Source organism: Chiloscyllium plagiosum, unplaced genomic scaffold (genome assembly GCF_037043375.1).
Source record: "Chiloscyllium plagiosum isolate Xiang-an unplaced genomic scaffold, Cpla_swu_hap1 HiC_scaffold_53X, whole genome shotgun sequence".
Taxonomy (NCBI): Eukaryota; Metazoa; Chordata; class Chondrichthyes; order Orectolobiformes; family Hemiscylliidae; genus Chiloscyllium; species Chiloscyllium plagiosum.
In genome coordinates this window covers 23,558,818-23,571,908 of record NW_028270191.1, presented here as the reverse complement: position 1 = coordinate 23,571,908, position 13,091 = coordinate 23,558,818, and the positions used below count along the sequence as shown (strand labels likewise).

The 13,091-nt window shown below is 42.6% G+C and overlaps 1 protein-coding gene across 8 annotated transcripts in view; it reads left to right on the top strand.

Annotated features, from left to right (window-relative positions):
* The window catches only part of LOC122543258 (sodium channel protein type 8 subunit alpha-like), a 418,530-nt gene that overhangs the window by 116,831 nt on the left and 288,608 nt on the right, over positions 1 to 13,091 (top strand). For all 8 annotated transcript variants that reach the window (XM_087985565.1, XM_087985570.1, XM_087985567.1 and 5 more), the window contains exons 8-9: positions 2,921 to 3,148; positions 11,227 to 11,290. In XM_087985565.1, coding sequence (XP_087841691.1) covers positions 2,921 to 3,148; positions 11,227 to 11,290 — 292 coding nt within the window. The remainder of the gene's footprint in view (positions 1 to 2,920; positions 3,149 to 11,226; positions 11,291 to 13,091) is intronic.

The following is a 13,091-nucleotide window of genomic DNA, read 5'->3' as shown; positions in this document are numbered from 1 at the left end:
ATATTTGTTTAGTGTCTCTTCCTTCTCATGTGGTTCCATACATAGATGAATTTGTTGATCTTTCAGGGGCCCTATTCTCTCCCTAGTTGCTTTTTTGCTTTTAATGTTCTTGTAGATTCTCTTTGGATTATTCTTAACCTTATCTGCCAAGGCTCTTTCATATCCCCTTTTTGACCTTCTGATTTCCTTCTTAAGAATGTCCCTCCTCCCCTTATACTCTTCAAGAGCTTCACTTGATCCCAGAGTTGTCTATATCTAACATATACCTCCTCCTTATTCCTTACCAGAGCCTCAATATCTCTATTGTTCCCTACTCCCACCAGGTCTGACCTACACATGAGTCCAGACCAACAGCAATGCACTTGACTCTTAACTGCCCTCTGGACAATTGGGGATGGGCAAGAAATTATGCCTATATCTTGTAAATGTTTTTAAAAAATGCATAATTGTACCTGTTTAAAGTGACCTGGTCCTCCATTTGAGTGCAAAATCAATGATTGCACCACAGATAATCTTCTCTTAAAGTGATTGAGCTCTGCCTTTCTGCTCTTAGAAAGGTAGTTATAGCTGTGATTCTGCAAAAGCTGTGTACCCTTGTCCCAAATAAACCTCTCAACAATTCTAGTGGAGCTATCAAATCTGTTTACTTGGCCTGAGCTAATAAGCATTCTGACAATATGAAATAACCAAGTATAATTTAATTTGATGCCTCCTAAACAGTGGAGATAAGTTCAGTCCTAGCAAAAACAGAGTCAATTTGCCTTAGTGTTCATTGCTGTTACGCTTTCCATACTTATTTTTTGGGGACCTCTTATCGAATTTAGCTCATTCCCCAGCAGGAGGCTCATACTGTAATTTGAACAAATAGTGCCACTGATGACATTAACAGGACATTTAATGAGCACTAGGCTTTAAGACTGCTTTTTCTTTTAATACTCAGAATGGAATGGACTGAGCAGTTTCTACCATGGGAGATTGCCACTGAGAGCATAAAGATGGAAGTAGTTGTAAAAGTCAAGGCAGGCATTAGCAGTGTCTGGTTAACTCATCCCAAAGCTATTGAGGCTTGTTGTGTCACACTCACGTTTGGCATTCTCTGGATTTAATGCATGCAGTTGAATGGAAATTTTAGAAAAATTACAAAACTATTAGCAATTCAAAATTAACTTAGTAGGTCAGGCTTGTGAGATTCTGAGCTGTCTGAGTTTGAAGCAACTATCTGGTGACCGTATTAATAGTCATGTAATAAATAAGGTTTTGTGGGCCAGTAAATAACTTCTCTAACCTTAACTCAGTTGCTAATTTCCGCTGCGTTATCTGATTTTAATTGGTATCAGTGCCCTTCAATTAAGGAAGAGAAAATTCACCATGCAGGGTTCTTACTGCCCAGTAGCTGCAAAGGGAAAATTATCTGTGGGGTGCCATCAGATGACGATAGAACTCAACTTTTCTGCGGTGTGTCTGTGGTCCAAGGATCTGCTGCTACTCACTGACAAAGGCTTATGTGAAGAATGTTTGCTTTGGTGAACTACTGGAGAACTGCCTTCATTACAGTGAAGGGACTTTTTGTTTTTGAATAGCGGTAAAGTTCAGGTTTTATGTTGTTACTGTGAGTGAATTTGGACCTGGGACAATAAGAAGAAAGCTTGTAGGAATAATGACTGCATTGGTATTGAGAAAGACAATAAAGTCAAAAACTTTGCAATGGATAAAGAGGATTTTGAGATGAGAGATGAGCACATATCAAACTGTTAACAACTGGCTACTCAAATCACAAAGTCAATAGTAGGAAGGAAGGCTATGTGGCCTATCAGGTTAATGCTGGACTAGTGTGCCAATACTGTAGTCAAAGTGATGATGACAAAAGCCCATGTTATGTTGCTCCAAGTATCTTGACCACATTGTGCTGGAACAATATAGATTCTGAAAGGTCAGTAAGTAGTTGAATTACAAACCCTGCTCACCATTTAGTGAGAAACATGAAGCTCACTCAACAATGTGGGTAAATTAAAGTTAGTCTGAGATTGCATAATTAATCATTTCAGTTCAGCTTTGTATTTTGAATTATTGCATCAACCATCTTGAAAATGCATTAACCTTTGGAGCATTATAACTTATTAGAATTGTTCATTTGAGTTTTCAGTTATCTGGTGTAGCAAATAGGTACTTTGGGACAACTGAACTGTAGTATGGGAAGGGTATTGTAGCTGTACAATAGAAGATCGAAGTGGACACAGTAGAATTTATTCTGTGTATGATAATGGGTGAGTGCTACCTAATAAGATATGCAAGTTCACATTTTCTCGATTAATTTTTATTTTGTTTCTCAGTGAGAACTTTTAGTGCAGAGGAATGGAATGTGTTATTATTTCAGTTACCTTATTTTAGTATCAAGCATTTCAGGCCAAGTGCATCATGATTTGATATAAAACAAAACTGTTTCTTCAACAGTCTACTTCACCCCACACTTCGAAACTAATACTCCACTAGTGTGGCATTTTACCCATGTCCCAACCAAACCATCCTATCTTTTCTTAGCAAATTACAGTGAAATCCAGGATAGACAGTATCCAAATCCCCTGCTCATAGGAGTGCCAATCCCAAGCTTGCTTAAAGAATCAGTCATATGTGCCCTGCTGCTAGCTATTAATGATGCTGCAATTGTGTCTGATAAGTCAAAACTAAAAATAACCAGTTGTTAGTGACCGTTAAAAATTGTCTCCACCACAAGCTTTTTCAACAGCCCTTTTAGTTTTGAGCTCAAGCATTGTTATTAAATCCATTGACATGGTTTGCATTCAACACTGCTTGCTTTCCTGCATGAACTTTTTCTGGAATGTGATTTCTGTTCTTTTTGTGAACATGTGAGATGAGTGTTCACCCAGAGTATAGGTATAACAGTGTATGTTTATTTCTACAGGCCTGAAGACCATTGTGGGTGCTCTAATCCAGTCTGTGAAGAAGCTGTCTGATGTAATGATTTTGACTGTATTCTGCCTGAGTGTCTTTGCCCTTATTGGACTCCAGTTGTTTATGGGCAATTTGAGGCAGAAGTGTGTCATTTGGCCACCCAATCCAGCATATCTAAATGCCACAGATGAAAATGGAACAAGGATTTTTGACTTTAATGACTACATTATGAATGACAGTAAGCATTGAATAATCCATATTTCTGGGTTATGTGTATTGCTTCTCCTGTTAGAAGGGAATTATTGGCAGTGTTTTGGCATGATCAGTTGGTATGTCAATGTGCAATACCTTTCATTGATTTGACCTTTGTGTCTTGATTTCTTCCATTGAGAATACTTGATATTATATGGCTCTATATGCTACCTTTTTAGAAACTGAGAAAGCCACTAGGCCCAACAAGACTGTCATAAGCTTCACTTGCCCATCTTTTCACCAAATTCTTCAACCCTGGAAACAAGTCTGAATGTCTTTTGAGTGTTGTTGTTATTTTTGACCCTCTGCGAGGATGGCCCTTCTTACTAGCATATTGTACAGCTCTTGCTGTTTTGCTTGGCAAACTTTGTCCAAATTTCCTCCTTCCTTACTTGTATCACCAGGTGCTTGAATCCTACACAACAGTGAACAATTTAGTTGGATGGATGTGTCAATAAGAATACATTAAAGTGTTTATGTGAAATTCTTTTATCCGGGAAAAGCCACAAACATGGAGGACTTATCCAGATACGAGAGAGAGAACTAAGAATAAGTTGTTGAATTAGCAGGCAGGCAAGACACTTGTGACCATACCAAAGACTTTTGTCTTGAAATTAAAGAATCCTCTTATATAAGCAACAAACCTATCATTTTTGGTTCTAAATGAGGTTTCAGAATATTCATAAGTGGTTTATGGATAATTTGTGAGGAGTTCAGGATGAGTTTACATTTCGCCGATGACTGGGGAGTCCAGAACCAGGAGATCACAGTCTAAGGATACGTGGTAGACCATTCAGGACTGAGATAAAGAGAAATGTCTTCACCCAAAGAGTGGGGAGCCTGAGGAATTCTCTATTACAGGAAAGGGTAGAGGCCAAAACCTTGAATATTTTCAAGAAGGAGTTCAATATAGTACTTAGGGCTGAAGGGATCAAAGGGTATGGGGAGAAAGTGGGAACAGGGGACTAAGTTAGATGGTCAGCCAGGATCATATTGAACGGTGGAGCAGGCCTGAAGGGTCGATTGGTTGCCTCCTACTCATATTTTGTATGTCCAGAATGTAGAAGCATGGCTAACCCCTGGTCTGCAGGCTTTGTGTAGCTGCAAAGCTCCTTGTGTCTGAAATGAACCACTGACCATGGATCCAGGGTAAGCTAGTTGTCTCAAGGAATGAGACAGTTTTGTTAGGAACATGGATTGCCTTGTGTGCCCTGATTTGATCTACAAAATGACAATGCCTCAGTCCATTCATAATTGGAGCAATGAATGAAATAGTTTGATTGTGCCATGATTTAGTTTAATATCAGCAATACTACATGAAGCATAGTTTTACATTTTCATTATTGAGAGGCGAACATTTGCATGCTGGAAATACGGCAGAATGTGATCTGGCTAAGAAGAAACCAACTGATGTTGAAAGTCCCCAGCAAGATACCACTTATGAACGAGAAACACAGGTGATATTGTAAGTGAAAATAGGGAAACGGCAATCTTGCTAAGTTTATAACTTTGCATAAGGATTCTTAAGGGGCTTGACAGGGTAAATGCTGAGAAGATATTTCCTCTCATGGGGAAGTTTAGGAACAGAGGACATAGCCTCAAAATAAAAGGGCACCAATTTAAGATTAAGATGAGGAGGAATTTCTTCTCTCAGAGGGTTCAGAGTCTTTGGAACTCCGTGCCACAGACAGCTGTAGTTCTGCTGGTGGGACAGAGTCCTTGTGAATACTAAAGGCTAAGATAGACTCTTGCTCAGTAGGGGAATTGAGGGTTATGGGGAAAGGGCAGAAAAATGGACACGTCAGATCAGCCATGATCCTATTGAATGCGGAGCAGGCTCGAGGGGCTGAACGGCCTACTCTTATCCTATTCCTTATGGTATTTGCAGAAGAGGAAGAGGATTAAAATACCAGAAATTACAGGAAAACGAAAAGTAAATTGACAGCAGGCACTTAATAGATTTAATATCAGTCAGCAAAATGGAAATAGCGAAAGTAATGACACCGAAGATTGGCAAATTTCCAGAATCTGATAGGTTTTGACCAAAGGTTAATAAAGCAAATAAGTAAGGAAATTGTAGTTGCCTTAGTCATAATCTTCCAAAAGACACTTGATTAAGGAATTGTTCCTTGACATGGGAAATCCTGATTGTTTCAGTAAGGGTAGGAAAGAGTACGCTGAAAGTTATAAACCTACTAGTTTGATGTGTAGTATCTGGAAGGTACTAGAAACTGCAGTTTGAAATGGTGATTGTGTATTTGGCCAAATATTAACGGATGGGAGAAAACAATTGTTCATGGGTGAATTTTTTGAGGAGGTCACAAATGTGATGGATTATCTATTCATATTACTTACATGAACTTTCAGAAAACTTCATACAAGGTTACACTCAAGACATTGTTTTTAAAGATCAATGTACATGGAATTGGAGGTAACCAATTGTCATCGGTTTGGAATTCGGTTGGTGTTAGGAGACAGAAAGTAGAGATAATGGATACATGCTACAATTGCCAGCATGTGACCAGTGGTGTCCCTCAGGAAAATGTCCCTGGGCCTTAGGATTTTCTTTTGTTGTAGGCAATAACTATAAGCCTTTTCAGAGAACACCTCTGGGACACCCGGACCAACCAACCCAACCACCCTGTAGCCCAACACTTTAACTCCCCCTCCCACTCCACTAAGGACATGCAGGTCCTTGGACTCCTCCATCGCCAGACCATGGCAACATGACGGTTGGAGGAAGAGCCCCTCATCTTCTGCCTGGGAACCCTCCAACCACAAGGGATAAACTCAGATTTCTCCAGTTTCCTCATTTTCCCTCCCCCCACCTTGTCTCAGTCAAATCCCTCGAACTCAGCACCGCCTTCCTAACCTGCAATCTTCTTCCTGACCTCTCCAACCCCACCCCACTCCGGCCTATCACCCTCACCTTGACCTCCCTCCACCTATCGCAATTCCAACGCCCCTCCCCCAAGTCCCTCCTCCCTACCTTTTATCTTAGCCTGCTGGACACACTTTCCTCATTCCTGAAGAAGGGCTTATGCCCGAAACGTCGATTCTCCTGTTCCTTGGATGCTGCCTGACCTGCTGCGTTTTTTCAGCAACACATTTTCAGCAATAACATAAGCAACACTGTAGGTGTACCTGCATCAAATGGACTGCAGCGATTCAAGAAGATAGCTCACTATTACCTTATCATGGGCAGTAAGTACCAGTCTTACCAGTTGCACTCAAATCTTTGAATGGATATTAAAAATAATGAAGAAATCGAGAGCTGCATATTCAAGTTTGCTGATAACGGAATTTGGATGGTACAGAAGTAAACGGTGTAGTGAACACAGGAAGTTTCAGAAGGACATTGATAGATTGAGTGGTTGAAACTGTGGCAGATGACATTTGTGAGGACGTTTGCAGTCTGTACAGTCATATATTCAAGTCTCAATTTCCCCATTACCACTCTGGATCTGAGGACAATCTAGCAGGTTTCTTGACCCTCTGTGGTCCATGTGCTGTACATAGATCCACAATGCCCTGAGGGAGGGAATTCCAGGAATTGGACCCAGCGATACTGAAGGAATGGCAATATATTTCCAAGTCAGGATGGTGAGTGGCTTGGAGGGAAACTTGCAGGTGATGGTGCTCCCATGCTTTTAAATGGTTCATAGAATTATAGCCTTTATCTTGGCCTTGACACACAAGGGGGCAGAAGTTCTTCTACGGTTGTAAAGAGTTCTTGTTAGGTCCCATCTGGAGTACTGTGTTCAGTTCTGTACCACACCGCAGGAAGAATATATTGGGTTTGAGAGGGGTGCAGCTGAGATACACAAGAATGACAACTGGGACTGAAAAAGTATTTCTACATCCTCAGAAGGATACATCAGTCAGTACCTCTACCAATGTCATCTACTGCATCCGTTGCACCCAATATGGTCTCCTTTACATCAGGAAGACAGGACGCCTTCTTGCAGATCATTTCAGAGAATATCTCTGGGACACCCACACCCACCAACCCCACCGCCCCGTGGCTGAACACTTCAACTTCCCCTCCCACTTGGGCCAGCATTTATTGCCCCATCCCTAATTGTCCCTGATAAGGTGGTGCTGAGCTGCATTCTTGAACTGCTGGAGTTCATGTACTACAGGCAGACACATGATTCCACTAGGGAGGGAATTCCAGGATTTTGACTCAGTGACACTGAATGAAAGGTCATATATATCCAAGTAAGTGGCTTGGAGTGGAACTTGCAGGTGGTGGTGTTCCGATGTATCTGTTGCCCTTGTCTTTCTAGATGGAAGTAGTTGTGAGTTTGGCAGGTGCTGTCTCAGGATCTTTGGTGAATTTCTGCAGAGCATCATGTAGATGGTACACATTGCTACTACTGAGCATCAGTGATGGAGGCAGTGAATGTATGTGGCTGTGCTGCCAATCAAGTGAGTTGCTTTGAACTGGATGGTGTCAAGTGTCTTGAAAGTGTTGAGTGTTGTTGGAGTTGTATTCCACCACATTCCTGATTCCTGATGAAGGGCTTATGCCTGAACCATCGATTCTCCTACTTCTCTGATGCTGCCTGATCTGCTGTGCTTTTCCAGCACCACACTCTTGACAGTATTCCACCACACTCCTGACTTGTGCATTGTAGATGATGAACAGACTTTGAGGAGTCAGGAGGTGAGTTACTCACCATAGGATTCCTAGCATCTGACCTGCTCTTGTATTTATATGGCTAGTCTAGGTCAGTTTCTGGTCAATGGTAGCCCTCAGGATGTTGATAAAGGAGGATTCAATGATACGTTAAATGTCAAGAAGCAATGGTTAAGTTCTCTCTTGTTAGAGACAGTCATTGCCTGACATTCATATGTCACATGCCATCACGGCAATGAGTTGTCATCTTATACCCATGTAGTCCTTGTGATACAGTTATTCCTGAGACTGAATTTTTTTAAAAAAAACTTCATTCCAGATTTAACTGAATCTAAATTCCATCGGCTGTCGTGGTGGGGTTTGAATCCGTGTCCCTACAGCATTAGCCTGGGCTTCAGAACCTATAGTTTAGTGAAGTGGGTGATGGAATCCAATGGCAGTAAATGTAAGCGGTGTATTTTCATTTTGAAGAAAGTGATGCCTTGGGAAAAACTGGGTGCTGTGGAAGACTAGAAAGATTTGGGGACCCAGGTTTGATTCCAGCCTTGGGTGACTGTCTGTGTGGAGTTTGCACATCCTCCCAGTGTCTGCGTGGGTTTCCTCCAGGTGCTCTGGTTTCCTCCCATAGTCCAAAGATGTGCAGGTCAGGTAAATTGGCCAAGCTAAATTGCCTGATAATATGCAGGTTAGGTGGGTCAACTATGGTAAATGTGGGGTAATGGAGATGGACTGGTCTGAGTGGGATGCTGTTTGGAGGGTCAGTGCAGGCTCAATGGGCTGAATGGCCTCTATCTGCACTGTTGCTATTCTGTAATTCCATGCAATTCTATATCTAAGTTACTAGTTTTTAGCTACAAGATTATTCATTGTGAATGAATTTAACATTGCTAAAACGACAAAACAATCAAAGCATTTTTTCTTGTCCTCATCAAGACTGGAATGCAAGAAACCAAACTTAGAAAGGGAATACCAGTTTATGTGAGACAAGAACAGACCATGGTTGGTATGGCGATGCAGCCAGAACTGTTAACTGTCAATCCTTGCTGATTGAACGTGGACCAGGTGGGATGCGTTTGGTTGGTTGGGCATTACTGGAAGAATTGGCAGTCTCCATTTTTAAAAATATGGTACAGTATATGGACAATTTCCTTTTGTCCTATGTGTGAATAAATGGCTTTATCAGCTTTAAAATAATGAACACTATATGGATGTCAGTATTTGCACCATATAATTTATAGATATACACAATTTGGAAAACTTGGGTTTGGTCAACTTGAAGTCTAGCAGCTCTAGAGTCGACACCTCCACTAAGAGAGAGTTTACAAAGTGGGAGTGATAATTCCTCCTGCTCACATATGCCTAATTGACTGGTTATAGAGGGTGCTAGAAGCTTGTGACAGTGTTGCCCTCTTGCTTGACGGTGAATGTGTGGGTCACATATTGTTCTGTCAGGTAGAAGATAATATTTTGAAAAAAGAAGGAATAGAGGGAAAAAGGAGATTGTCAACCATGTGCTTGTTTTCAGCAAGCTCTCAATTTGTGTATTTTAAAAGTTAAAAGTCACACAACACCAGATAATAGTCCAACAGGTTTAATTGGAAGCACGAGCTTTTGGAGCGCTGCTCCTTCATCAGGTGGTTCCACAACCACCTGATGAAGCAGCAGCGCTCCAAAAGCTCGTGCTTCCAATTAAACCTGTTGGACTATTATCTGGTGTTGTGTGACTTTTGATTTTGTTCACCCAAGTCCAACACCAGCATCTCCAAATCATGTATTTTAAAAGAAAGACTGATTGGACATTCTTGTCCTAGGCAATTTGATATTATGACATTCTTGCAGTTTTGAACCATGTTTAGTCATTGGCACAGTTTGACTTTGTCTTGCAGCAGAATGTAATCTTCAAAACAAAGCAGCAACAGGTTGCAGAAAGTACTAACAAAGCTAAGGATACTGATTTTAGTTTGAATTCTGTACAACAAGTACCTCCTAAGCATTACACAGCAGAGCCCATTTCAACTGGCAACAGATAAACAAGAGTGATCTGTAAGGGTCATCTTCCTTAAACATGGCCAGTAAGAATACATTGCTAACAGTGATCACTTGTGTAATTTTATATATTCTGAGTGCACCTCAGACGTATGTGGAAAGCAGCCTACCTAAAATGCTTTTTACATACTGACACTCAGCAATTTCTGGATACTTTTGTGCTACACATCTATCGAATGTCATCTGAATAGTGGAGAGAGAGAGAGAGAGAAAGAGAGAGAGATAAATCATTGTTTGATGAAAGCCCTTTCAATATTTAATTGTTTTGCATTGAATTTGGCTGCCCCACTGTCAATTGTATATTAATCTCCCCATCTCCTCCACTTTGGTAAAAGATGTAGACAGAAACAACAAGATAAAAATACCCAACTATATTTTAACATAGTACTGGAAACCATTTATGCCCTAATGGATAATACTGGACAGTTTTAACTCGAATTCAGTCCCTTCAGCTGTGTGTTATACTGCTGGCACATTGAGTTATTTTAACCCCCCCAAAATGTGTTGAGTCACCAGGAAGTTAAAATTTCAAACCCAAACCTGACCCACCTACTTCTCAGTTTCAACTAAGCTCGGCAGGTAACCACAGTCTGCTAGGAATTAGGCCCCTATTTCAATGAGGCTGTGTGTTAGATGTTAGCTACATCTTTAATACTAGCCATTTGAATTGACTGGAACAGTGGATTCCCACAATGAGAAAAGGCCATGTGTCCCATGAAGTCAGTTAATTTGTTCCACAGTTGTTTACCTTATTATACATTCTACTCAACAAATCTGGTCTCGAGAAGAATGTCTTGCAAACCTTATCTCATCCTATCCCACCTTCCAAAGTTACTCAAGACAACTCCATACAACCTATCCGGTTGTATGTCTTGCACTGGATGTTCAAGACTGATTCCCCTCCTCCTCTGTGGCATATTTATGATCACTGGAAATTTATTCTGTACAAGATTCTGATACCTTCCTCTGCACTCGTCTTTATAATCCTGCTGGTTATAAACATTTGCCAATCCCCATTGGACAAATCCATTTGCAATCTCAACCAGAACTGTTTTGGAGCAACAAGAGACCAACACTTCATGTGATAATGGCATGCCAAATGGGATGGCTTAAAGAAGAGAGTGATTACCATACCAACTTGAGGGGGCTAAAAAAGGCTGTGAAAGAATGCAGCCTAACCTTGGAGCTGATGGTTCGTTTCTTTTTTGTGGAATGTCTCAAATTTTCTCACCAATAGCAACTGTGATTGTGGTATTAGGTAACATTTGTAATGTTTTTCAGAGCTTTAATTACACATTGTGTGGGGGAAAAGCAAAAGATTAATTATTGTAGTGAAGAAATGAACCTAATTAAAACATTATTCTGTTTCCTTGCAGCAAATTTCTACTGGGTGGCAGGAATGGGTGATCCATTGCTTTGTGGAAATAGCACAGATGCTGGGTAAGTTTTATCTTCTAATTGTTGAATTCCACCCTGTTTGTTAATTATGGTATTTGTAAAAGATTCTTCCAATTGAATTTGTCTGTCTGATGTGGGACTTAGTCATAAAGACCAGAAGCTTCCACAATTGTCTGTGCTGATCTCAGTTGGGCAACTGTTGAGGATCTGCAATTGTTAAACTACAGAGAGAATAAATCAACCAAGACCCCTTTCTCCATTTGTTACTCAGTGGTTTCCATTGCAGAGAATGCGGAACCCTGTTATCATGCTCTCCCAGTCTCCTATTTAAAGAGTAGCCTCTTGGATCAAGTAATGTTGATTGCTTAAGTCTGTGATGCTGTGACTGCAGGGAGGGAGGAAAGGAAACAGTGTCAATGCAGTCCCAGCTGTCTGAAGGAAAGCCGAGCAGTGTGGAAAGAAGGTCAATGAACTTCCCCACTCTACCAGCACAAACAACTCCCGACAGGACAGAAAGTCTGAAGATGAGAAGTGGGCTGCCTGACATTCCGCTCCTTATCCTTTATGAGGCGAGGGTCCTGACTCTGACTGTTCCGAGTAGCTTACTGACCCTGTCCAAGCTCCTGGACTGGGTATGGAGGCTGTCCCTGACGGAAGGCTAGCTCCCTTGAGTGATTGAGGTTCGGAGGCTGTCCCTAAGTGAAAGCTATCTCCCTTTATGTGACTGAGGTCGGCTGAAAACCAGGGCAAGCTTCCTGCGACTGTGTCTGAACGAAATGGCAAGGCAACACAGTGAGTCTGGTATCTCTGACTGAGGGACAAGGCAGCAGCACAGTGAGCCTGGTATCTCTGGCTGAGGGACAGGGCAGCAGCACAGTGAGCCTGGTATCTCTGACTGAGGGACAGGGCAGCAGCACAGTGAGCCTGGCACCTCTGGCTGAGGGACAGGGCAGCAGCACAGTGAGCCTGGTATCTCTGACTGAGGGACAGGGCAGCAGCACAGTGAGCCTGGTATCTCTGACTAAGGGACAGGGCAGTACTACAGTGAGCCTGGTATCTCTGACTGAGGGACAGGGCAGCAGCACAGTGAGCCTGGTATCTCTGACTGAGGGACAGGGCAGCAGCACAGTGAGCCTGGTATCTCTGACTGAGGGACAGACCAGCAGCACAGTGAGCCTGGTATCTCTGGCTGAGGGACAGGACAGCAGCACAGTGAGCCTGGTATCTCTGGCTGAGGGACAGTGCAGCAGCACAGTGAGCCTGGTATCTCTGACTGAGGGACTGGGCAGCAGCACAGTGAGCCTGGTATCTCTGGCTGAGGGACAGGGCAGCAGCACAGTGAGCCTGGTATCTCTGACTGAGGGTCAAGGCAACAGCACAGTGAGCCTGGTATCTCTGACTGAGGGACAGGGCAGCAGGACAGTGAGCCTGGTATCTCTGACTGAGGGTCAAGGCAGCAGCACAGTGAGCCTGGTATCTCTGGCTGAGGGACAGGGCAGCAGCACAGTGAGCCTGGTATCTCTGACTGAGGGTCAAGGCAGCAGCACAGTGAGCCTGGTATCTCTGACTGAGGGACAGGACAGCAGCACAGTGAGCCTGGTATCTCTGGCTGAGGGACAAGGCAGCAGCACAGTGAGCCTGGTATCTCTGACTGAGGGACAAGGCAGCAGGATAGTGAGCCTGGTATCTCTGACTGAGGGACAGGGCAGCACTACAGTGAACCTGGTATCTCTGACTAAGGGACAAGGCAGCAGCACAGTGAGGCTGGTATCTCTGGCTGAGGGACAGGGCAGCAGCACAGTGAGCCTGGTATCTCTGACTGAGGGACAAGGCAGCAGCACAG